General features: G+C 45.1%; 1 protein-coding gene across 1 annotated transcript in view; it reads left to right on the top strand.

Moving 5' to 3' along the window:
• The first annotated feature begins 14,151 nt into the window (after nt 1-14,151).
• LOC115082639 (phosphatidylinositol 5-phosphate 4-kinase type-2 alpha-like) overlaps nt 14,152-26,312 on the top strand; it is a 34,459-nt gene continuing 22,298 nt past the window's right edge. The window contains exon 1 of the mRNA XM_029586843.1: nt 14,152-14,256. Coding sequence (XP_029442703.1) covers nt 14,192-14,256 — 65 coding nt within the window. The 5' untranslated portion in view covers nt 14,152-14,191. The remainder of the gene's footprint in view (nt 14,257-26,312) is intronic.

A 26,312-nucleotide genomic window follows, 5' to 3' on the forward strand; every position in this document is an offset into this window, starting at 1 on the left:
AAGTGGCACGCATGTCGCAACCGCCCATGTTAAGCTGTGCTCTGGCAGGAGAAAGAGATGACTTAAAGACACAGTGTTCCATAAATATATATCTTTGATATACTGTTAATGCCTAACTTTTATGTCTCTTGGGTCCTCCATGTAATATTTGAGGTCCATATTCAAAAGCATTTAACCGGATAAATCAGAAGCTATCCAGCTAAATGAAGATGGTGGGCACTTATCCGGATGAATTCTAGCTGTTTAATAAGTTAGCTGGATAAGTTAGGGGCATTCTGGTGGTGTAACTGGTAGGAGTTGAGTTAGCTGGATAACGTATCCAGCTAAGTCTGGTCGGCCCATAAAGCTGCTGAATATAATGAGCTAAGTTAGCTGGATAAGTTTATCTGGCTGACTAGCCAAGCTGCACAGTGGCTAAATATGGACCTCTGTTTTTTTTTTATTTTCTTTTTTTAAATGCTTTATTAATAAATTTCAAATCAAATATACATAATATATTCAATAAAGAAATGTTGGCATATTGAACAAAACATAAATGTTTATGCAATATTATAACAAAGAAATAATATTCATTGCCATTTTAGATCTCAATATGATGGGGGGAGGGGCCCTGAGGAAAAAGCCAGGGGGAATGGCTTACAAAACAAAGATGCAGTATTATCTATAAAAAGGTGGTAGCTGCATAGCATGAAAATCAACCCAATTGACACATTATCCGCTCTATCTATAGTAGGTAAGGTCTGACTTCTCCGACGAGCTTCCACAAAAGTTTGTAACTGGTTATGATCAAAGAAAACAAATTTAGCAGACGCTAAGATTATCACACATTTGCAGGGATAGCGAATAACACAAGCTGCTCCAAGAGAGAGCACTGACTCTATCATTGCAAGAAACTTTTTTCTCCGCTCTTGTGTTGCCTTGGTTATATCTGGAAATATCCAAATCTTTTGGCCTCTAAACAGAGAGTCCTTATTCCGAAAATATAGACGCAGGATATTATGACCTTGCATAAAAACGAATGACACCAGCAATGTAGCTCGATCTAACACACTTTCTTCTCCAGAATTTTCAAGGAAATCAGTCAAATTAGAGGGAATATCTGCCACATTATTATCCAATGATCTTCTATTCGTTGGAAGAAAGTAAGCCTTTTCAATAGGAGGGAGGGCATTCTCTGGTAATTTCAACACTTCTTTTAAATATATGGAAAATAGATCTAAAGGTGTGATCAAAGAAATTCGAGGAAAATTGAGAGAGAGTTTTTCCGTGTTCTCAATTCTGCGAGAGATGGAAGACAAATCTTTGATAACATTTACTTGTTCATTTTGAATCTCCACTATGCTAGTTTTCACCTTGGTCACTTTCCGTTCCATAGAATTAAACTGCATTTCAAAAGATTGAGAATTATTATATAAATCTATAGCTAAAGAGACCAAATCAGTAAGAGACTTTATTTACTGACATTAGGACAGGCCAAAGATTCTCCAGGGTAATAACTTCAGGCTTAACACAGTCAGAGATGTTGGGAAAAATCGTAGGAGAAATCCTTGGCAGTGTATTAACTTGTGCCAAACCTGCTTTCTGTGAAACCGTTGTCGAAGAAGGCAATGAGACCTCACTGTCCTCAGTAAGTCCGTGCCCTTCTAGGCCCTTCTTCAACTTCCAAACGCCGGATTTGCACCTTCCCTCTTTGTTTCCCCATTAGAAAAGAAGAACTGAAATTACCGGGGATTTATCGGGAGCTGTTCTGAAACGCGTCTGCTATGCAGCGGCCATCTAGGTTCTGTTCTCCCCCCCGGACCTCTGTTTTTAATTGGTCTTCGGTACATAGCCAGCAGCCTAGATTAATTCTAAATATTTTGGAGTATCTGTCTCTGATGTGTTCTGTGATCAAACTATTAAGCTCTGCCCATGCTTGAACAGCTGGAGAGAGAGGAGAGTTACCTGCGTTCTTTTTTTCTGGCTGGCTTTCTTCCAGGAAGTGGTGCTTCCCATTTTGTTTTCCCTTATTCCCGAATCACCAGTTTACAAAGGATTTGACCCCCTTTTGTCCCACCACGTTTGTTGTGTCCAGATCGGCCGTGCCTGCTGTTGGTGTCCGCTGAGGAGCCCACTGTGTCCCCTGTTAGGCTAGAGAGCGGTGCGAGGATGCTGTGCCCCTCGTCACATCAGCACTGCAGATGGAAGGCATGGGGGAATCGCAAGGTCCGCTCCCGCCAGCCGCCAGCGCTGCCACGATCCGACTTACCCCAGCCTGCAGAATCTGCAAGCCATCGCTGTCAAGGTGACTCCCGCGTCCCCTCTGATTAGGAAGCACTGTAGGCAAGGTATTGTACAAGCAGGCCGGAGACTGGAGAGGCAAAAGTAGAGGAATTTGGTAACTTTTATTCTAATCTTCTTTAAATATTTCTTTTTATTTTAAAGCTCATACCACAGGGTACACATCACTCCTGAGTCCGGTTACTGTTAAAGAGGCTTTTCAGCTTAAAATTTGGTCTGGTTGTTAAGTGTTTCTTTTTAAGCAAGCTTTTAATACTTGAGTTTCAGAAATGTTTGTTTAAATTTGTTTAGATCAGTATTTTATGTTCAGTGTATTTTATGATGTATGTTTTTATTGTAATCCACAGTGTATATCTTTAGAATTACGGAATGCAAGTGTATAAAATAAATAGCTCACAAGTTTCCCTCTGGGGTTACTTCTGAGTTCTGGTCACCCTGTCTCTCTCCTCCTCCCTGCCACATTCTTCCGCTTCTCCACTTGTGAATCTGCCAGCTTAGCTGCTACTTCCTTTTCCTTCCAGCCCGTGTAAGTTGATTCAGTGGCTGCCACCTCCTCTGATCGGCCTGGGACGATTCCTCTTCCTCCTCCTAGCTACTGCATGGTTGTTTCAGACGCAGGCATCTCCCTCCAGTCAAAAAAATGGGCAGCACCTGGAGATTTCCTAGGCTGTTCTGAAAACCTGGAAATTCAAAAAAAAATTCTAAATTTTCCAGATGAAAACTGAAGAGTTCCCAGATATGCCCCTGGGGGGTACAATGCTAAATTCTGGAATAACCCATTTCATAAAGAGGGAACCGTGTTCTGCTTTAAAAGCAGGTTGGGAGCTTGCTTTTGGTTGCATAGCCTCTTGAGAGTGCACTGCTCCCTGGCAGGCTGAATCAGCAAGGCTCGCGGGAAAATGGGCTTCAATATTCAGTGCCCGCTGTCCCAACGCGCGCCCAGTCACCTCTCCTGGGTGCCCAATCCTGTATTTAAATGAGGGGGGTCACGCTAAAAAGGAGGTGCTAGGGACAATAGCATATCTGTAGCGCCTCCGTGGCAGTGGAAACCCAGGAGAGGTGGCTGTCAGCGGGTTCAGGAAACCGACGCTCAATTTTACGAGCATTGGTTTTCCAAGGCCGCTGACAGCCATGGGTTAGGAAAACATTTTCCTAACCTGACCAGCCAGCACTTTTTTTTTTTTTTTTTTAAATTTTACATTTTTGGTTCCTCCGACTTAATATTGCTAGGATATTAAGTCAGAGGGTGTAAAGAAAAACAGTATTTTCTGCTTTTCTGTACTCTTTTTCGGGCTGCTCAGAAATTAACGCCTGAGCGTAAAATATGCAGCTTGGCCGCACTTTTTTTTTCTTTTCAGTATCCAGGGTGCATATAACTAATAGACTCATGAACATGCATGTTCATGGGATGAGCGTTGTTATTTTTGGGAGGGAAGGGTTGGACGCGCGTTTGATGCGTTAAACCCCGAGTAGTGGACGCATGTCAAAAACACGCGTCCAGCCGTGGGTAGAACAGTGCGCTCAGCACACCTTACTGTATCGGCCTGTTTGAGCATTGCACTGTCAACAGGTGGTTCCTGACAGGTACAGTAGGGGACTGCACACCACTTGAAAGGAAACAGATTTCTCATGGCACGCACTAAGCCCCAAATCACAAAGATTTCTTTGCGAGTTTGCTTTCTTCTTGTGGCGTAGGCCGAATTGTATCTTGCTACTCGATATGCCTCCTTAGAGAGTGGGGAAGAAACTTCAGTTTTGCAATCTTTTTAAACCCACCACGATGAATTGCATGTGTTTTATGAGCCTGCGTGCTTGGCTCTGCTGCCGCCTTGTTGATATGTTGAATTTAGGTCTTTAGGGCTAGCCTAGTAACTGGGTAGGTCTGCCATCTCTTGCCTTTCTTTTTTTTCCCCCCAATTTTTCCCCTCCAAAAATGTGCCCTTGCTCCAATGCGTTTTCATAGGGAGTTAAAGCATCTTCTTTCTTTGCATTAAATCTCCCCCACCATCATTTGCAGATTTTAACTCATGTAGAGCTGGATGCTTAGCATCAGATCAGATCTGCAGCCTGTCTATGAACAGTTTCCTGCCTTTCCCCCCTCAGTAACCTTTCACTCTTCTGTCTGGTGCAATCCCATTTTCTCCTGATAGGTGCAGCTGTGCGAAGTGCTTGGGAGAGAGAAGAATGCTAAGAATGTCATTTACACATTTGTACTGGCATGCTGGCAACACACTGAATTGGGGATTGGTCCTTTCAGAATGATCTGCATCTTCTGTGGGAAATTAGGAGCTAATGTGTATTTTTCCAGGATCAAATTTTAAAACTTTTACATGCAAAATCCTTTTTTATTAGGCTGTTTGGGGAGTTTTATAGGGAATAGCAGCCTCCTTGAGGCAGAGTGGGACAGACTGCTATAAGATTATGTATCGTTGCATGATACCCCGTGGGCCCGATTTTAAAAAGCATTTACATGCTTGAAATTGGGTTTTACACATGTAAATGTAATTTACTCGAGTAAGTGGGCTTTTGAAAATTGCTACAATGCATGCCATTGAATCGTCCATAAGTGCACGTCACCGGAGTAATCGGCTTTTGAAAATTACTAAGATAATGCGTTACATTGACGCGCATAACTCCTTTGAAAATTGCCTCTAGTGTGCACAGTGTTCATTGTAAGCACAGAAAATGAATGCAGCAATTCAATACTACATTTTTTTTTTTAGTTTTATTTATTAAACTTCATATTTAGTTTGTAAGAAACAAAACTAAACGGTTTACAAAATCAAATTAGGTGTGCAATAAATAAATAAAAACGGTTCATGCTATAAAAATAAAAAAGCATTAGTAAGACACACAGTGATAGATAATGAGCTTAGTGGTCCAAGATGAACGTCAACAAGTAGAGTTCATTTTATAGACGCCAAGTATTAGAATGAAGAGTTGAAGGAGTGGCTGAAAAGTCTTGCCTTCTCTTTTTCCTGAGTTTAGGATGGCTCAGCTCACCGGGAATGTCCCATGGCAAAGCATTTTGCAAGTCATACAGGGTACAGGATGTGAAGAAGATTCTGTACTCTCTTCCCCTACCCCTGAGCTAAGCTCAATGCAGTTTTTTCTGGCTGGTCGATCTTGGGGTTGTTTGTTTTTGTTATACTCAAGTAGTGCAGTCCAAACATTATGCTCATTTTAGTGCAGTGCATTTGATTTAAACGTCTTTGCCCTGCTAAAAATGTTTTTAATAAAGTAAAAGAGCAGTCCATAGGGAGTGCCCTGAGCCAGGAGGTAAACATGAGGGACAGGCGTTCCTCGTAGCCTTCCTGCTCCCCAAATCTGCACCCCTGCCCCTTTTCTGCCTGTTTCCAGTCCCCAGCCATGGCTGCTTGTGTGTGTACGCCGCATCACAGTACCCAAGGCCCCTTCCTCGCCTTTCTGCGAGCTAAAGCTGGCATCCACCGCAGGCTCAGAACCTCTCTAGCCTCTCCCCACCCCTTCCAGTTTCTTGTATCCTTAAGCACGGAGTCTCCAAACCTTGGACTCTTCCAGCTTTCTCTCTGTCCATCTCCATCCTGTCCTGCCTGCAGGCGTTCAGGCTATTGGCAATGCAGAATGACATGGAAAGAGCTGCTAAGGTCTCAAATGTCAATGCCAAGAGTGTCCCTCCTGCTGCCTGAATCCCGTACCCAGAGCAGAGCGGGAGAGTGAGCTGTGCTCAGCAAGGGGGTTATTCTGCCAGCGGCCGAATGTGAAGTAGCATGGCCAAATACACAAGGCCGCTTCCCCCATCCACTCTGAGGTGTCATCCTGGGGGACAGTAAATGGTACCCACCCTCCCCCTTCTGCTGACACAAGTTTTCAGGACTCTCTAGAGGGCATTATGGCCATTTTGGACTTTAAATGAATGAGAGAGAATAAAACTGAAGTTTCAGCAGATTTGCTGTGCTTTTCTGAGCAGCTGCTGCACCAGATGTGTGTGGAATAACGGTCACTGGTACCCGAAGAAGAGAGTAAAGCATTTCCTTAGGCCTGTAGCTAAAAGATATGAGACCTGTGGGATACCCACAAATAAAACAATACGTCTTCAGTGGTAAAGGAATGGCTGATGGTGCTTTTCTTTATTGTGTTAGCATCATTCTGTTGAATAAAATATTTTCCTGTTATTGCAACATTATTTTTTGATCTCGAGTGTCACATGAAGATCTAGAAGAGACTAGGTATGCTACTGTAAATAATAATGCCATTTTTTAAAAAATATTTAACTAGTTGCCGTTCTTAATGAGAAGTTGTCATGGTGACTTATCGCAGGGGTTTTCATCACCAGTTTTCTGGTTTTCAGGAGATCCTCCCTGCATATTTGTCCAGGTTATTTGCATATATTTGCTCTATGAACAGGGCTCTATTTTGCATAGCACGGTTAAACTAAAAACCTGACCTGTTTGTGACCCTTGAGATCACCTCCCCATTCTATATTTGAAAGCTGCTGCCAGACTTTTGTGTCTCGGAGAAAGTCCTCCTGCACATTACAGAAACTTTTGGAATCTCATTTGTTTTTAAACTTAGTAAATTGGAGACATGCAAAAATTTCTTTTTAAAGAAAACAAAAAATTAAAAAAAACTGGCAGCTCAGAGGGGCTGAGTCACTAAAGCCAGCTCTTAGGATGCACACTAAATAGCCAGCTAATCATTGTTCATTTAGCAGAGTAAAAATCTGCACTAAATTGGGCATGCGTGTTCATGCTAAACATAGCACATATGCACATGCAAAATATGCAAATAAGATGGTAATGAGCTCATTAACTCTTTTCATCCTTTGCATAAAGAACTGTGTTAGCTCCGATAAATTTATCATCAGCTGGCACGCTAACACTTATGATGGGGCCCTCTTCCTTTTCCCCTCCCCCTACCACACACTCCTACCCCCTGTAGCTTGATATATCCTGTGAAGCGAAGGTAGACGGTGCAGTGGGGAGGTGTACTGAGATCATGGCAGAAGGCTGATGTTTTCTCTCCTGTTGGGGAGGATTTTGGAGGCCATCACTGGGATTTGGGGCTTCAGGAAAGGGTATCTGTAAGAGCTGGCCTTCTCTGGGGGAGGGAAGGTGCCCACAAACGGGCCTTCAGGGAAAAGGTGCCAGGAGGGGCTTTGTTGTCAAGGGAAGTGGGATTAGGGGCCATATGCCTAGGCACTAGCCAGGAGTAACCAGCTCTTGCATTTTAGCCTGAAAAGGTGGGGGATTTTGAGATGCAAAGCAAGTATATGGTTAAAAGGTTCACTTTCCCCTTAGCGTAGATCTTTTTAGCATGTGGGCACTCTGTATGTCAATCATTTAGTGACTAGCCTGCTAATATTGATTGTAGTAGGCCTTTTGAGGAAAGGGTCACTTTCTCCAGTTTTCAGAGTGACATGTGCATACGGTTGCATTGAAACTTGCCATGGGTGCAAAGTGCATGTGGACGTTTGCCCCTGCTTTTTCGGCAGGTAGATTTTCCATGGAAAATAATGCGCGCAGAGCTGAAAATAGAGTCAGCACATAAGCCCTCCCTCCTTTCAATGGGACTCAGTCTGAATGTATCCTGTGAGATGTTTGCTACGTGTTTCATGCACGGTTCTGCTCTCCCAAGTGCTAGCACGAGTACAACTTTATTCTACACTTTTTCTGCAGCCTTGGGAGCCTACTCCATCAGTACCATGTAGGAGAAATCTCGGTGCTTAGCCCTTTGTGAGCAAAAAGAAGTAGAATAATTTCAAGCTTCATTGAAACTAGAGTTCTCCGTACACCACATGGCTGAGATTAAAACTTTGCCCTCGATACTCGAGTGGCCTGACAAAAACCAAAACATGTTATCCTTGCAAACGTGGCGGGGTAATTTTACTGACATGTATTAAAAAAAAATAAAATAAAGCATTTCCATTTTAGCCTTATTTAGTTTTGGTTGGTCAGCAGAAAGATTAGCTAACAGGTCTGCAGCTTTACACATCTGGCTGATAAGATTGGTGTTTGTGCAGTTGTCATTGGGATTATCAAAATATTTCTGGTGTGTGATAGATCTTGTGATTGACTGGTGCAATAAGTAAATAGCAGGGGTGGAAAAATATATACTGCCTCTTGCCTCTTCCAAAAGATCACACTCAGTCTGTTCCCACATGCCTGCACGACAGGGGAGAGGAGGCAGAAGAGGGAGGCGTTTGGATGGGTCCATCCAGCCTCTTGGCAGCAGGGAATAATTTACAGCCAAACTGTTGCCTGACAGTCGCTGCTACCCAGCAAGAATTTTGTATAACTCTACTTAAAATTATTTACCAAAATGCAAATAACAGAGAATGATTAAACAAACTTTGATTTATTATCTTCGTCTGGTATTTTTTTCTTCTCCATCTTTTTTCAGTTTCCTCCGTCTGTTTTGTTCTCTTTTCATTCATTCTTGTCGCATGAAACTTCTTGGCTTTACGGCTGCTTGTCACTTCCTCCCTCTGGTACTGTCTCCTTTTCTCTCTCCTTCCCCAAGCTTTTCTTTCATCACATCTCCCAAAATTCTTTCTCCAGAAACTGCTTGCCCTCCACTCCTCGCTCTGCAGCCTTCTCGTATTCTCCCCAACCTTTCTCCATCCTTCTAGCTGCGTTCCCCCTTCACTGCCTTTGCCTTCACCACGGTCTCTCCTCTGTAGCCTCTCTCCAACTGTCCATCAGTCTTTTTCCTTCATATTTTTTATACCACATAGTCTGTCTCCCTTCATCTCTCTGGGGCCAATGCAATAAAGGTGCCTAGAAGACGGGCACTCATATTGAGCGCCCATTTTCCTAACGCACGCCCCCCCGAGCGTGCTGCCTTGTGCAACTGCACGGTATGCACACCTGGTCGCGCCGGGCCTGCCTAAAGGAGTGTCTCACTTTTATGGCTACCTTACTTTTTTCTTATAAAGGGTCCCTCTCTCCTTTAGGTTCCTCATTTTTCTTTAGAAGATAAATTCAAGAGAATTCTAGGTAGTACATAAAAGATCCTCTTTGATACAATTGACCTTGTTTTTAGCAGTTCTCATGCTATGGCATTGGTTGCTGATGAGATGTCGGTTGACAGGCAGTGCTCTTGACACCTGGGACAGAAATCCTCCCCATAATTCATTGGGGTGACTCTGTGGATGCTTTAGTTGTTAGCATTACACTTTGTCGGGGTAATGCAGTCAAATTAGTAGAACATGTGGACTCTGCAAAATGTGGTATACTTAAAAAAAAAAGCATGATTTGTTTGTTTTGAAATTAAATTGCTTTGGTGATTGACAACCTACAAGTACTATAGTATAGAGAATACAAATGTGAATAGTTATTGGACTAGACTGAGCTAGACAACTTTTATTACTTGAGGCTTTTAATAAATATTGAAAGAAGAAACACTATACATTTCTTTTAATGTAGGTTCAGTTGGTGTGGCAACTGACATTTATTCCAAGGAGAGAGGGTGATAGTAGGGTATCCTGGGGAATAGGTCCTGGGGCTGGCTATGTTTGGTGTCTCCACAAGCAACAGTTCAGAGGGGCTAGCGGGGAAGGCTTTGTCTTTTGCAGTTGCCACCAAAATTTGCAACAGGGTTGGTGTGCCAGGAGGAATGGCAAAAGCAGGGGATAACTGAAGAGCATTTGAGTAGTTAAGTAAGTATCAGCTACAAAAATAGCAAAGTCATTCATTTTGGGTGCAGAGGCCAGAAAAGCTGTATGAGACAGGAGAGGGATCATATCTGATAACATAAAAGTGCCTTAACAATAGGATCAGACAGTTATCAGAATATGTAAAATGCAAAAGCACAAAAGACTTTATTCAATAAAGGATTTTTTTTCCATAGGCACAGACTGGATAACAGGTTTTTTAGAACAAGGTGTACAATGAGAAGTATAAAAGCAGAAAACGAGGTGCGGATTACTCTGTACTTATTATTGCCAAAATCCCTTTGAGAGTATTAACATTCAGTTTTGAAGGTTGCATCTTTTTAATTGGTGGTTCTCAAACTAGGGGTAGATGGGATGGATCGTTGGATGGGGACAAGGAGCATGACATATTTGGTATGTTGAAACTTTAGTAGCAGTACATTGTACTTCAGTTTAATAATGCTGATGCTAACGTGTTTTGAGTGCAGAGTTAAAAGTATCACTGAGAAGAAGAAAGGGAAACCCTTGAGAAACATCGCCTTGAGCACTGTTTCTCAATGAATGCGCCTTCAGGCCTGATCAGGTGTTGCACAGAAAAAAGTCACCACTGCCTGATGCTCAGATACAGGCCAGCACCTGAAATCTGCTCTCATCGCTTTGCAGCGACAAGAGACACCAGCAATTAGGGATGTGAATCGTTTTTCAACGATTAAAATTATCGTCCGATAATGTTTATATCGTCTTAAATCGTTATAGAACACGATACAATAGAAATTCTAACGATTTATCGTTAAAAATCGTTAAATCGTGTTAGTGCGCACTAACTCGAGTTAGTGCGCACTAACTCCCCGTTAGTGCGCACTAACTCGATTTAGTGCGCACTAACTGAAAATGATACAAATAAACACTTTCCAGGTCACTGAAGGTCAGTTAGGAATGAATATGTGTTCCTATTGGCTGGCTGCCCTCTTATCTATTGATGTTACCAAGGTTACCACTGAGGTGATGGTTGGGGGGATGGGAAATGGAACTGGAAACTAACGAACACCAACAGAAAATGAAACAAAGTGTTCACACTTCCCAGGTCAGTAAAGGTCACTTAGGAATGAATATGTATGTATGTATTCCTATTGGCTGGCTGTGCTCTTATCTATTGATGTTACCAAGGCTAATACTGAGGTAATGGTTGGGGGGATGTGAAATGGAAACAGTTGGAAGCTTGACAAAAAAAGTAATGTAATGATCAGCACTCACGTGACTAGAACTTGTTTGTTTATTATTTTTGTTAGCAGGCACCTGAAATGCTAGTGCATGTTGAATTTGCCAATCACTGTGCATTTTAGAAAGGTGGTCCTGGCTGGAACTGTACACAGTTCAAATATATGTAATTGATTGTTGGTAAGTGTATTTTTTAAGTAGCCACACTGGCACAAGTATGTTTACTTTTCCTCCTACTTAACTCACTAGCTCAGCTTTGTAAGAAGGGCTTCTCTGCTTGTGTGTTGTTTTTGTTTGGTGTGAGGAGAGCAGAAACATCAGATCTTTATTCAATCTACTACAGTCATCTCTTACAGTGCCCTATCCCTATTAATACCAGGAGTGTTGTGATCTTCCTGCACACAGTGCCCTAACCCTGATACCAGTCTGAGACAGCTCCCTCCCTGCATTACTAGTGAGAGGCTGGCTTCACAGACAGGGGGGAGCTGCCTGACCCTCACTCCTGACTTCCCCCATGTCCCAGCTAGTGAATGGTGTGTGGGTGAGGGGGGGGGGGAGGATGGTGAAGTCTGAGACAGCTCCCTCCCTGCATTACTAGTGAGAGGCTGGCTTCACAGACAGGGGGGAGCTGCCTGACCCTCACTCCTGACTTCCCCCATGTCCCAGCTAGTGAATGGTGTGTGGGTGAGGGGGGGGGGGGAGGATGGTGAAGTCTGAGACAGCTCCCTCCCTGCATTACTAGTGAGAGGCTGGCTTCACAGACAGGGGGGAGCTGCCTGACCCTCACTCCTGACTTCCCCCATGTCCCAGCTAGTGAATGGTGTGTGGGTGAGGGGGGGGGGGGAGGATGGTGAAGTCTGAGACAGCTCCCTCCCTGCATTACTAGTGAGAGGCTGGCTTCACAGACAGGGGGGAGCTGCCTGACCCTCACTCCTCCGGGGTATTGTGATCTTCCTGCACACAGTGCCCTATCCCTGATACCAGGGGTGTTGTGATCTTCCTGCATGCAGTGCCCTATCCCTATTAATACCAGGAGTGTTGTGATCTTCCTGCATGCAGTGCCCTATCCCTATTAATACCAGGAGTGTTGTGATCTTCCTGCATGCAGTGCCCTATCCCTGATACCGGGATGTGTGCAAGAAGATCACAACACCCCCGGTATCAGGAATAGGGCACTGTGTGCAGGAAGATCACAACACCCCCAGTATCAGGAATAGGGCACTGTGTGCAGGAAGATCACAACACCCCTGGTATTAGGGATAGGGCACTGTGTGCAGGAAGATCACAACACTCCTGGTATTAATAGGGATAGGGCACTGTGTGCAGGAAGATCACAATACCCCTGGTATCAGGGTTAGGGCACAAGTTCTAGTCACATTGACTGATCACATTACTTGTTTTGTCAAGCTACCAACTGTTTCCATTTCCCATCCCCCATATACTGTCAGTAGGAAGCTTGGTAACATGAATAAATAAGAGGGCAGCCAATAGGAATACATATTCATTCCTAAACTGACCTTAACTGACCTGAAAAGTGTCAAATTGTATCATTTTCAGTTAGTGCGCACTAACTCCCAGTTAGTGCGCACTAACTCCCGTTAGTGCGCACTAACTCGAGTTAGTGCGCACTAATCGGAAAAAACGATTTTTAACGATTTTTTAACTAAAAAATCGTGCCTAAGACGATTTTCTTGCCCTGCCACACGATTTCTATCGTTAAGACGATATGGAAAACGATTCACATCCCTACCAGCAATGGCTCTTCAGCTGATAGGAACTCCTGTCTGAAAACGTGTAATTATGCATGAATCTTCCTAGCCACCACATGAACCCTGACTGTGGTAATTAATGGGCAGCACGCAGGGTACAGACAGCTGGGATCTGCTTTGTGCCGCACACTCAGTGCATGCAGCACCTCCTCAATCTTCCCCATCATTGAGTCCTTCAAGCCTCTGTCTTATCCCCAGGCCGAGTGAGACAGGGAGAGCGTTCACTCAGCACGGGCTGTGACTCACTCTGGGGCCGATGCAATATTGGGTGCTGAGCTCAGCGCACCGCTAAACGCGCGGTTGGACGTGTGTTTTACACGTGCTAGATATACGCCCAAGGAAATATCGGGATTGTTGCGTCCAAAATGCGCATCCACACCGGCACGTAGCTAATAGCGCTCATCACATGCAAATGTCATGTTGATGAGGCTATTGGCTAGTATCCCCAATTAAAAAAAAAATAAAAAAAAAAATAAAAAAAAAAAATATATATATATATATATATATATATATATATATATATATATATACGACTGACGCACCCATTTTAATGCTCCAAAACTGAGTATTAGGAACAGTAGCAGTGAAGGAGCTCTGACAGATAAGGTAACTAACCGAGCCAGCTGCCCTCGCCCCACCAACTCCTCCCTTCTACTGCAGGAGCCGGTGCATCACGACAGCCTGGAGCTTCACCTTTACCAACTACCTCCCCCGCAAGTTGAACCCTTGGGTTCTGGTGGCTGGCAGGACATAGACAGGACCTTAGGGTGGTAAAGATAACTGAAGTCCCAAAAGTATACTGGGGTCAGGGCAAGCAGCAGACTAACGGAATCAGAGATAGGGCAAGGTCAGGGCAGGCAGCTAGCAAGAGTTCAGGTCCAAGTAAGAGGTCAAGATTTTGGCCGGGTAACTCGTGAACTGCACAAGATTTAGCCAGGGGGACGGCATGCGGTGATGAGACTTAAGGTTGATGGTTGGCGCTGATATTCCGTGTTTTCTGGGTAAGTCTGGTCGTGCTGGAAGGCTGTCCTGACGTTATCCTGATAACTTTGACTATGGCCCAAGTATGTTCAGTGGAGTGCATGCCCGTTCGTATTCCACTGTGGGTATCTGAGTTACCTGCATAACTTCCTCACTCCCCGGCTTATTCAGTGTGGACCTCTCTAGGTTTACAACCTCATACGCGCTCAGGAATTCGGTGCAGTGAGACAAAATATTGGTTACAGATGTTCAAAAACAATGTTTCTTTTCCCCCTAGATTAATGAACTGAGCCACGTTCAGATCCCTATCATGTTGATGCCAGATGATTTCAAAGCCTACTCAAAGATCAAGGTGGACAATCACCTTTTCAACAAGTAAGTAGAGAGATGGCTCGCTTTTCCGCTACTTGAGCTTTTCCCTTTCCATGATGCTCATCAAGTGCTGTGAACTCCATAATTTTCCAATGGGAAAGAATAAAGCATTGCTTATTAAATAAATATTATGCTTTGCAAGGAAGGAATCTGCTCGAGCTGCCTTCTGTTAAAAAGGTACCATCTGTGTGAGACCAGAGAGCGCTACGTTACCGTTACCTCCCTGCTGATGTTAGATCTGAAGCTTGGATTCAGTTATTATTTCGGAAGAAAGTGAAGGGATATTTACAGAGACCTAGTAGGTGACAACTTGCAAGGTTGTCACCTTGCAAGGGCCTTTCTAGCCCTGTTTTCATTTACATCTGTTTTTTTTATTTTTTTATTTTTTTTATTTCTGTGGTCATAGTGGTTGTAATTGGTTGTGGCAGGGAGGCATTTTCCAGATTTTAATAGCCCTGGTTATTTGAAAGTCAAGATATGTATACCTGGTATATTTATTTGATTTTTGTTGTTTTGATAAGTTTTAATTTTGAGTTTTATTTTGTATTTCATAATCATTTTACTATTTTAAGGAATGTTTTTTGTTTTTGTTTTTTTTTACATGTTTTATTTTGATAAGGCGAGTTATACATTTGTAAAATAAAATAAACATCTGTACTGCAATATGAGGGAGGAGAGAATCTGTTTTGCACATGGTATATTGTTTTCTCTGTTCCCTTCTTTGTGTGTGTATGTTATTGTTAAGCACAAATCCATATGCATTTGGATGCCTGATGGCTCAGACAAAATCTAAAAATATACCCATCCAAACTTGTTGGGCTTTCAGCAGCTAAAACCAAAATGCTTGTGAATTAGATGACTGATAATGTTGGGGGAAGGGGAGGATTAGTGGCTACCACAGAGAGCTCCGAGCCGGCATGTTTAGCTCCCAGCACTTTTGTCTGCCCGTGCCGCGCCGTAACCTGTCGGAGCTGGGTAATAGCGCTTAAATTCTCTCTTCCTCTGGCTTTGCAATTGTTAACTAGCAGTGCATCCCAGCCATGGCTGCATGCAATGATTCTGCAGTATTCATTTGTGGTGCTGATTGTGGAATCTGTGAAGCTGAAAAATACTATGTAAATCTCAGTTATTACTGCTGTGTATCTAGAGCTAGGCATGCAGTCTATATTCTACAAGAAGCTAAATGTTTGGTATATTTAAAATATCAGTATTATACATTTTTAAATAATGTATGTTTTTATAGCTGTATGTATCCTGGGCAGTTAGTATAACATACATGTGTTTTTGCCAACTTTCTCATGTGAGCTGTTAGAAAATTACCCACAAAGTACCAGTACTATACTTTTTTTTTTTAATTAATTTTAAAAATCTACAGTACTGGGACAAAATTACCCATAAAGTAACAACTCACATAAGTACATTGTCAAAAATGCACATAAGATATACCAGATTTCAAAGCAAACTTCTGAGAATGTAGTCTCTTGAAAAATTATACCACCAAAACTATCCACTCACCTGCTAAAATGTCCAGAGACATTTTTCAGGAAACTTTACACACATTCTTTTGAAAATACCAAAGTATGCATTAAGTCCAATAACCTGCCCATCTCTGCCCCGGGGAAGGCTGCCACTCAATCCAGTTAAACTTATACGCATACAGCACAGACCTATGGACTTTAACCCTCATGTTGGTTGGGCAATTTGATAACAAGTAGGGATGTGCATGCATTTGAAACGAGACAGGAAATGTCAACAACATTTCCTATTCTGTTTCATTACATCTTCAAAATGAAATAGAAAGCCCATGAATTTTGTTGGGTTTCTTCATTTTCTTTTGAAAAAAAAAACCCCCCACACATGACCTACCCCGCTGACCCATGGCCTGCTCTGAGGCCTGCCCCAGAATCTCTCTGACACTTCTCTTCCCCCTTCCCGAAATAATACTGGAGCTAGGAACTACCCCAGCCCTGAAATACCCCTCCAGTGGGGTCAACAGAGAAGTAAAAGAAGCAGCAGAGATGCCCATTTGCCTCCTGCCCTGTCTGTGTCCTCTTCAGAATGATGCCAGTTGGCCCTAAGACCAGCGCCATAGCAACTTTTAATATGATACTGTCCTCAGGGATGTCAGGTGCATTTAGCTTCTTAAATATACTAAAAGTTTCTCTTTTGTACACACATTTATTTATTTATTTAGGCTTTTTTATATACCGAAACACATTGTGTACACTTCATGTCAGTTTACATTGTATCTGTGGACAGTCTTTAATGATGTGTCCTAAAAAGCTTTAAAACAAATAAATAACCCTATAAATAGTAAAAACATCTAAAATTCGAATATACTTAATTTTTACAAAATAATAAAATACATGAAATTCATTCAATATCAAACTAGTTATAAAATAGGGTTTATAATAGACATTCTTTGCAATAGTCTAGATTCACAGGGGGAGTGGCTAAGAGAAGTCATACTGCATTGTTGAATGCCTGTGCGAACAACCGTGGTTTTAGCTGTTCCTTAAAAGGTTGTATGCTCGCCTCTAAACGTATATCCAGTGGAAGAGAGTTGCACAGTTTTGGGCCGGTTACAGAGAGGACCCTTCCTCTGACTGCATTAAGATGTGCTGATGTGGGAGATGGAACTGGGAGAAGTGCTTTACCTAAGGACATACGCCCATCTCTGGCAGAGATCCCTCAGTCAGCATCATATTTCTATAGAAGCAACCTGCCTGCTTGCTGACTGTGTGCCAGTGCTTTCAGTCCCAAACTACATTTTCCTGTTTCTCCTAAAGAGAAGGAGAAGAAGATGCTAGCCCAGCCAGGTTTGGATTTCTCAGGGTAACCAAAATATGCAAAGCCGAATGGCCCATGGATCAGATGTTGTCAGAGATGCTGTATGTCTTATGAATTTTCATTGCAGAGGCACTGAACCTCCGAGGCCGGGTTTGGAACCCCTCTGCTTTATTGACCTCACGTCGGGAAGGCACAGCTCCAGTTCTGGAGGGCTGCAAACCAGTCCTTTTTCTTTATGGTGACCAAAACATGCCAAATAGTCTTGTTTCTCAGCCCAGACGGGGTACTTTCTGCTTCTCCAGGAAACCAGATTGGTTGGCTGCCCTCAAGGACTGGGGTTGCCCACCCTGCCTTACTTAGTGCTTAGGACACCGAAGAGCGGGAGAGAAATGAAGGGAAATGGAGCGCATGCGTCGATTCAACGTTTACTGGCTCGGCTCTCTCAGAACACAAAGCCCGAATCTTAGAATGTGGCGTGAGCGAGGCAGAGGACGGACGGCCTCTGGTTCCGTGAGTGAGGCAGAGGACGGACGGCCTCTGGTTCCGTGAGTGAGGCAGAGGACGGACGGCCTCTGGTTCCGTGAGCGAGGCAGAGGACGGACGGCCTCTGGTTCCGTGAGCGAGGCAGAGGACGGACGGCCTCTGGTTCCGTGAGTGAGGCAGAGGACGGACGGCCTCTGGTTCCAGGAAGCAGGTGCTGACGATAGCTGCCCAGGCTTGGCCTCCAGGGACTTTCCGTTTTCAGATTGGCGTCTGTTTCCGGTGAGGTCTGGCAGATGTGAGCCCTTGTAGGGGAGGAGAGGGAGGCGGGTACAGACAGATTATCCCCTCACCATACTAATTATTTATTTATTTACTTACTTTTATAGTTCATGGATCTTTTGCCAAAACCAGATACAAAAACTAAATAAACCCCATGAAAACTGTGTTCCTGTGCAATTTTGTGGTCCTGACAGCCTATTTAATTGTTTTTCAGCGTTTTGAAAAAAATATCTTAACACGACGTATATTTAAAAGCACTGAGCGGTGCTCCAGGTCCTGGCGCTTTCTGACCTTTTATAACTCGGCAGACAGGTTACCGTTTTTCTGAAGACTTTTTGTTTGATGATCTTCTTTTTCATGCCACAGATAGTAATATCCTTACCAGGAAATGCTAAGGACTGTTCAGCTCCTATCACTCCCCGTTCCTGCATCTTGGATTTTTCTTCTGCCTCTGCAGTGTCCTTCCACTCCTTTGTACCTTCCTCCAGCTCATTCAGAGCCAGGGCGGGGGATCGGACTCCGTGAGCCTTCATGCACACCCCGGCCAGGGATTTCCCCCTTACTCTGTGTCCCACCCCCAGACCACCCCTTCCAACATTGTGGTGGACAGTCCTGGGCTGGGGGGGGGAGGGCATACAGAAGGCCTCCTTCTCGACTCTGATGCCCTTAATCACTGGCCGTGCCGCCCTCCCACACTGGGGGATGGTGGTGGACTATGAATTGGTACCTCGGCAGCATTGCCAGCCCTGGCTGACCCGGGGAATCTTCTTCTTTTTTTTATTTATAATTTTTATTGCTGTCAATCAAAAACATGGAAAAAAAAACCAATATGAATAAAAGACTGAGGTTAAACAGCATTATGCATTACAGCTCATGATGTATAATTCAAAATAGAGGTGTATAGTGTAAAATGTATAGTCGCACAGCACCTGCCACTGGGTCGGGTCTGCCTTTTGGATTAAAGAATGCCAGCCCAGTGGGGACCAGTTCTGGAATACAACATTTGTTCTCTTTAAACTGCCGAGTATATTTTTGCAGTGAAAACATTGTTTAAAAAAAAAAAAAGAAAGGATGATCTGCTTCATGTTTAAGCAGTGTCGGGGTGGAGGAAACCGTCTTGACGATTGCCAAAACTGTGGGATAGGTTCAGCGATGGGAAAGCAGGCATCTACCCGTGGTCACTAAGTTAACTGGGCAGACTTAATCCAAAGAGAGATTTTTCCGTTGGAGGGAGAAAGGGAAGGAAAAGCTTCTTAATTGCTCCTTTTTTTTTTCCCCCTGAATGACTGTTCGCAGTGCAAATTGATTACACGTGTGGCCTTTACCTGGTAGCTGGATACCATTCATTCAGCTGGTCATGGAGCTATTAATGCGCTCTAATCATCAGCTCTGTCTTGCAGTAATTTATAGTCCCCCCTCAAGGTCCTCCTAATTAAATTATACGGTGTTCCTCATTCTCATTTACTTGTAGGGATCCTTTAGCATGAACTAAATGGCTGGTGGTAAGAAATCCTTTAATTCAGTTGCAGAGTTAATAGCATTCGTTATAGCTGAGTAAAGCAGATGGCGGTACCAAGGCATTTTTGGTCTTCTGATGCAGGGATGGTATTGTGTGCCAGACCCTCTTTATTTCCTGACGAACGACTTCCATGGACAATGGAGGTTATGAAGAGGACAGCAAGCGTTAAGTGACAGTTGACACTGAATATTTAGGTTCTGCATTTATAATGGCAAAGCTTGCCTTATTTTTTTCATGCTTCACACTTTCCCGCCACCTATAACATGTCAGTGGCACAGGCTGAGCCTCCTCACGGTGATTCAGAATGATTTCACGTCTATCGTTTGAATGCCAAAATAGTTTACTCCATTTCTCGTGTGCAGCGTAGGTGTAGATGGTGTTGCGATGCTAGCGGGCCCAGCTGCGAGAGCAGCCTCTTACCTCTGCTGCCAGCTGCCCTGACGCTGTCTTTTGCGGCCTGAAGCCGCCGTCATCTTGCCTCTGCATCCCCGGAGGCCGCTGACATCATCTTCCTGCCATGCAGCAACAGGGAGCCACTGCCGTCATTTCTCCTGCGCGGCAGGGCCACCGCACACCCAGTCACCCTCGTGACATGATGCCGCTGTCGCCAGGTCCTGGCCTCACGGCCTAGTGCTGTTCCTGGCTGTCTTTGCGGCGGTCGGAGCCGTCACCGTTGTCCTGCCTTTGTGGCCCGGTGGCCGCCGTCATCGATCCTCCTGCAGCTAGAGGAGCCGATGTCAGGACCTGCCTTGCGGCCTAGTGCCGCTCCCGCATGCCCTCCACGACTTGGATGCCGCTCTCCGTGGTCCTGCCTCCTAGGCGTGTGCTCGCACCTCTCCTGCCTTCTTAAAGGGCCCACGGTGGGAGTAGCCCCACACGACTTGGATGCCGCTCTCCGTGGTCCTGCCTCCTAGGCGTGTGCCCGCACCTCTCCTGCCTTCTTAAAGGGCCCACAGTGGGAGTAGCCCCACATGATGATGTCATCTGGGTGTCTCCTCTTCTGCCCTATAAAAGGGCCCTTCGCCAGTCCTTACAGCGCCTTCGCAAGGAGCTAGTCCGCTCCTGGATTCCTCTTCAGTTCCAGCTCTTCTTTCCAGGAGGCTCCGAGGTTCCTCTTCGCTTCTTCAAGGCACTCTGTTCTTCGTGGAAATTCCCTTGTCGTCGTCCATGGTTCCTGGTCTCTCGTCGGATTCAGTCTCCTCGTCTTCAGATGTCCAGATGTTCCTGTCTTCAGATGTCTTTGTCTCCAGATGTCCTCCTTCCCTCCAGCTCCTCTCTCTGGATGTCCTTGGATGGTCCAGTTTTTCGATACCTGTTTCCAGTTGTTCCAGTTCCTGTATTTGGTGATCCCTGATCCGCTAGTTCCTAGCTCTGGGTTCAAGCCTTGCCTCACCCGCCGGACCTCACATCCAGCCGATCTTCCTGGGAGTAAATCCATATCTGATCCGGTGTCCATTTCCGGTCACTGCAGTCCTCTTCCGGCTGGATCCTTCTTCAAGCTCTGCCCGGATCCCTCCTTCGTCCTGAGCCTCAGTCCTGCGCATGTCCCGCTCGCTGTGTGGTCCGTGACCAGCCTCTTCAGGTTGTATAGGGCACGCAGTGGGGCAGGGTGGTTTATGACCAGCCCACAGAGGGCTGAGTAGGGCGCCCTGAGGGGTAGAACCTGCCTAAGTCTCCAAGTGTCCATGTCTTGTTGCAGTGCCATCGCCTGTCCTCGACCTCTGTCCGTCCTATCGCATCTGACGTTTCCAGGTGGCAGGTCCGAAAGGGCTATCGAGTGGCCGGAGACCAGCATTGTGGTGTTGGGTCTCTTCTGGTGCGTTCAGGTTCGGCAGAGGTCAGGGCTCCTGGTTGTCAGCCTGTCCGCCCATGCTTGGATACGTCTTGCCTGTCTTGGCGCTTCCATGGAGCTCCTCTGCAGTCGTGCCATGGTCCAAGGGCACACCAATCTCCCCGGAATCAGGACCGCTCCCAAGCGCTCCCCCAACAGAAGGGTTTCAGCCAGTGTCAGTAACAGTATTCATTTCTTTTTGTAGATGTGATAAATATTTACAGGTAGCAGGTATACATTAAAAGAATAGCATTTTTTTCCCCCTCAGGCTGTAACAGTGTATGCAACTTTATCTCCATTATTTTAGGTTAAATTAGATTATCCAGTCCATCCACTTGAAAGACTTCTTTATTTTGACCAATAGTGCTTAAACTGTTTTCTCCAGCTGCCCTGGAAAATTCAGCTGGAGGCTGTCAGGGAGGCCTTCTCCGAGGCTGCTCGTGCACAGATGGAGATCCTTTCTGTATTCCAGGGACCCCCTCACCCCATGCTTCATCTCAGCTATTCACCTATGCCCTGCTAGCCCCAAGCCAATTGTTGATTTCTAGTGTGGCCTAATGCTGACCATTTTCTCTTACTCCAAAGTCAGCTCGTCAATATAGTGAAATTCTACTTTCCCCTTTTTTTTTCATGTTGCTTTATCTGAAAAGTAAGGGGTGAACTTTAAAAGAGTCGCTCACATTAAAAGGCCCATATTTGCGAGTATGTGGGCCGAGCACAAGCAACTCATATTTTAAAACTGGTAAATTATGCGTGTATATGCGCACACAACAGAAGGGAGCAGATTAGGGACAGGTTGGAGTGTTCAGGAGTGGGACCAACATTTATTTATGCACATAAGTCCTGATTTTTAAAACCTGTGCATATTTGTTCTGCTCTTGTTCAGGTGCAAGTCCAAATAGAACTCATTACAGCCAAAACTGACTGGATGAGGAGTCTGGGTAAACTGGGGGGAGTGCAGGCTGAGGAACCAGAGGGATCTTGATGACCTAGAGATAGACCGGGCAAACTGGTCATTTCCTTCACACGCACATGGTTTACAATTTGCTCACTTGTGCATGTAAAAACCAACAAGTCCTAAGGAAAGATACGCTATGAATGTTTCCTCATGTAACCACTTAAAATTAGGAGCACACATATGGGAGTTAGGTGTATTTTATTCATACGCACTTGCACGGATGATTAAAAATTCCAGCACATGTGTGCTTTTGCCCACCTAAGCGCATATGTGGGCACACGTGTACTCGTTTTACAGTTACTGTCCCTATATGCAATAAGCATGCTCCATGGAAACAAAATAAGTCTTTTACGTCCGTGAATTCACACTGAAATGTTGCCGTCAAAACAGAAAAGAGAGCAAATGCAAGGAACCGCCTGCCCTGGTTTCTCTCCATGGATGCATCCATAATTTATCACTGACTGTCAGTGCCAAGTTTGGAAGTAAGTAGTCCTATCTTATCGATTAGAAATCCCATGCTACTGTAACCCCTGGGCTGGTAATCCCAGATAAAGACCCCAGGAGCCACTCCTCAAATAAAGGGATCGGGTAGCAAAGTTCTGACTTGATGTTAAACCAATCTGGTGTTCAGGATTCCCTGTTGAGGTAAAGACTCTAAGCCCTGCGTGTTAGTTAATAATCAAGTCTACAGTGTACAGCACTAATAATCACATTGTGGTAAACAGCAAAAATAATAGCACAGGAAGCAAGTGTTGGTTCCCAACTTAACTTTTACTGAGTAAAGATGGAAAGCTGATGAGAATGCTCAGTTACAAGTCCTTATTCGCTTCAGTCCATTTACAGCTTTACTTCTTTCAATAAATTTGTGACTTTAAGCTTCCAATTAATTTACTCTGCTACTGACGTCCATTTCTTTTCTGAATCCTAATCCTTTCCAATTAGTGGGGTAGTTTTGGAGCTTCCTCCCAAAATTTGGTGGATAGGATGATATTTTCCCAATTTAGATTTAATTAAAGTCCCATTTTCCATACCTTTAGTCCAGTTGTTAATCACTCTCTTATTTCCCTGTCGGTACCTCCAGGCTGCTCTCTTCCCTGGTGATCTCAATGAGATGGTTGTGGGGAAACCAGTTGGGTGCCACAGCTCTTCACATTCTTCTCCTTAGGAGTTAGCCCAGATCCATTCCCCCTCAGGACTTCCACTAGTCTCTCTGCACTCTCTGTTTGAGTGACCCTGTTCCTCTGGGATGCTATTACCTGGAATCCCTGGATGCTTAGGGGACTCAGGTCACAAAAATAAAAATCTTAAGAAAAGGGAAACCAACCATAGAGAAAGGAAGGTAGACAACTCCCTCCTCCTAAAAACAACATAAAGTTCCCAAGGAGACATCTTAAGGCTTGACAAAGGCACTCTTTCCACTTTACTAAATCCAGATCTCAACCCTAGAGACCCAAGAAAAATCAATACAATCAGGAAATAGCATAATGGCAAGCTGCCTCCCAAGGGATCTCTGAACAGTCCATACCCTAAGATGGTGGCAAGTGTTTCAATATTTCTAGGCTCCACATAGGGCAGTTACGCACCCCCACTAACCAATTCTCTATTCTTTCCCCATAACAATTGATTATTCCATATGGGTTCTGTTAGGGATTTGGTAGGATCTCTACACTGCTACACTGACCTGCTGTGTTAGCTGAGGCCTGTGAAATGAAATTAGTTTCAGACTCCTGAGAGAAGGGGACTTGAGTCGTTCATGGCTTGGCGAATGTTCAGGCCAGAAATTCAAACATTTATGAGGGCACGCGCTAGAATGCCCAGTGGCCCAATATTAACATTAAGGCTATGGGTCGGGACCATCCCCCCCCCCCCCCTCGCAAGGGTCGAGGGAGGGTCAGCACATTATGCCATCCCTCCACTTACGGGCTTGCATTGCGAGAGCGGCACCAACGGATGACGTCGCAAGCCAGATTTAACGGGTTGCTTTTCCAGTACCACCCCTTTTCTTTGCTCCTGCGTTTTGAGACAGCGGGCAGGTAACACACACTGGTGAGGCGAAATGTTTGCGAATCTCATCCTGGCATATTCAAAGTGTGGCACGCCCCCCCCCCCCCCCCGCCCTCGCACAGGTAATAGCGGATGTGCATGGGAGTCCGCTATGGTTGTAGGACACCCTCCTTTTCTCTTTAATCGTCGGCAGCCAGCAGCGATCTGGCGAGGCAGGCAGCGTGGTCGGTCTCCATGCAGGGGGAGCCGGGAAGAGCACCATGGCCGATTCTCAGCCCCGGTCATTGAGATTGGGTGCGCGGAAGGGCGCGCGGGCAGGGGGGGGGTGCAGACGTGAACAAAGGGAAGCAGGCGAAGCGTCGGAGGGAGGACTCAACTACCGTGGGCGGCCCAGGCCACACACCTGAGCCAGGTGGCCTGACTTTGTCAGTTGGGGGAGACCCCCTTGCTTGGAAGGACATGGAGGGGGGGGGGGGGTCGGGCTTTATGGCTGTCTTGCTAGGTAACATGGCGGACTGCAAGGGTCAGACAGTTGGTGTCATGTGAGACCTGTTGCTCATGTACTGAATTATTGTTCATTCTGTCAATAATAAAGCTGCGGCCTTTTCACTCAGGTTTTTCTGTCTCTGCTGTGATTTGTTTGAAGGAAAGACTCTTGGGCTGTGGGAGGGCGGAGTCACATCAGTTATAGCGAATGTCGATGTTATTTATTTGCCACATTGCCATGTGCCTAGGACACCAAGTTCAGAAAATTGCCCTGCTGCTCTCTGATTTCCAGGGGCGAAACTCCCCATCCCTAATCCTCAGCCTGTGGGCACCAAATTCTTAAATCCAGCCATGCTCATTGCCCAGGTGGATGAAAGGAGCAGCAGGCCAGGGCAAAAAAAAAATGAGTAAAAAAAGAAGAATGCGCCAACAGCAAATGAAAAGTCAGGAGGAGTGCAGCCCTCCTCCTACCATCCCGATTGGAGTGGAGAGAGGACTGGAAATCAGAGTGGAAGGAGAGGGGAGAGGCACATTTACGCTTGCCTGTCCTGGGAGCCGAGATGCCTTGTGTAACGAGTCACAAGCCTCAGGGCGTACTGGTACCCTGGATGGTAGCTGCAACCGACTTGGGCTTGGATGGAGACGAACCCCGGGAACAGTGCAAGTCAGTGAAATCAAGGCATTGCAGTGGTGATGTATGGGGATCCCACCTTCCCTGCATCCCTCCTAGGCCCCTGCTTTCACTGGGCTGGGGCAGGGCTCCTCGTGATATCAATGATGACCCCCCCCCCCCCCCCATTCTCTCCGGGGGCTCCTGGAGATATCACTTCTGAACCCCTCTTCTAACCGGGGATCCACAGTAACATTTCCTTAGTTCACCTTCTCAACTAGGTTTTCAGGATCTCAAGACAATAACTGTCTCTTTAATGTCCAAAAGAGAAAGTTCATTTATTCCTTTAGTTACTTTTATTAGTAAATCTCACTGGTACCGTTTCCATTCGGGCATATCTCCCCTTTATTGCCCCAGCAGAATTACAATCCTCCCATAACAAATCACAGTCCAAGTTCTTGGGCTCAAACAAAGCTGTTGTCATTTCTGCCCAAACAGAGACCATAAGACGACAGGCTTTCTTCACAAACAGCACCCTTAAGCCTGCTGCTCTTGATCCTAGCTGCTTTCTCCAATCTAGGCGGTTCTGGGCAATCTTCTCTAACATCGCTGAGGCCACTGGACATAACTGGTCCTGGCTTTAGCTTCCAGTATCTGGTAAATAGGTAGGCGTTCACCCCAGTATTGCTTTAACACTTTGCTTTACTAATCAGGGGCCAGCTCACCCCTAGGTATTTTTAGGCATAATTAGTTATTTAGGGAGGGTTTTCCTTCTCTGAGGCTAAAGGTTTCTGTTTGCTTCGTAGGAGGAGGTGGTCTGCCCCTATGCAGCTCTCGCATACAGATTACTAATTAAGCCTGGCATTTTACTTCTGTGCATATCACAAATGTAGCTTTAAAAAAAAAAAAGCAAAAAAACAATATTCCTATGCATTTCAGTACTGCAGTTTATAAAATGAGGAGAGGCTTATTTCTGGGCACTTTGCGGTCTCTGTTCACTTAGGGGCAGATCTTAAAACATACGTGTGCGGGTGTAGATTTGTTCGTGCAACCCGGCGCAAACAAATCTATGCCTGATTTTATAACATGCGCACGCTGT

The sequence above is a fragment of the Rhinatrema bivittatum genome, unplaced genomic scaffold (genome assembly GCF_901001135.1).
Source record: "Rhinatrema bivittatum unplaced genomic scaffold, aRhiBiv1.1, whole genome shotgun sequence".
NCBI lineage: Eukaryota > Metazoa > Chordata > Amphibia > Gymnophiona > Rhinatrematidae > Rhinatrema > Rhinatrema bivittatum.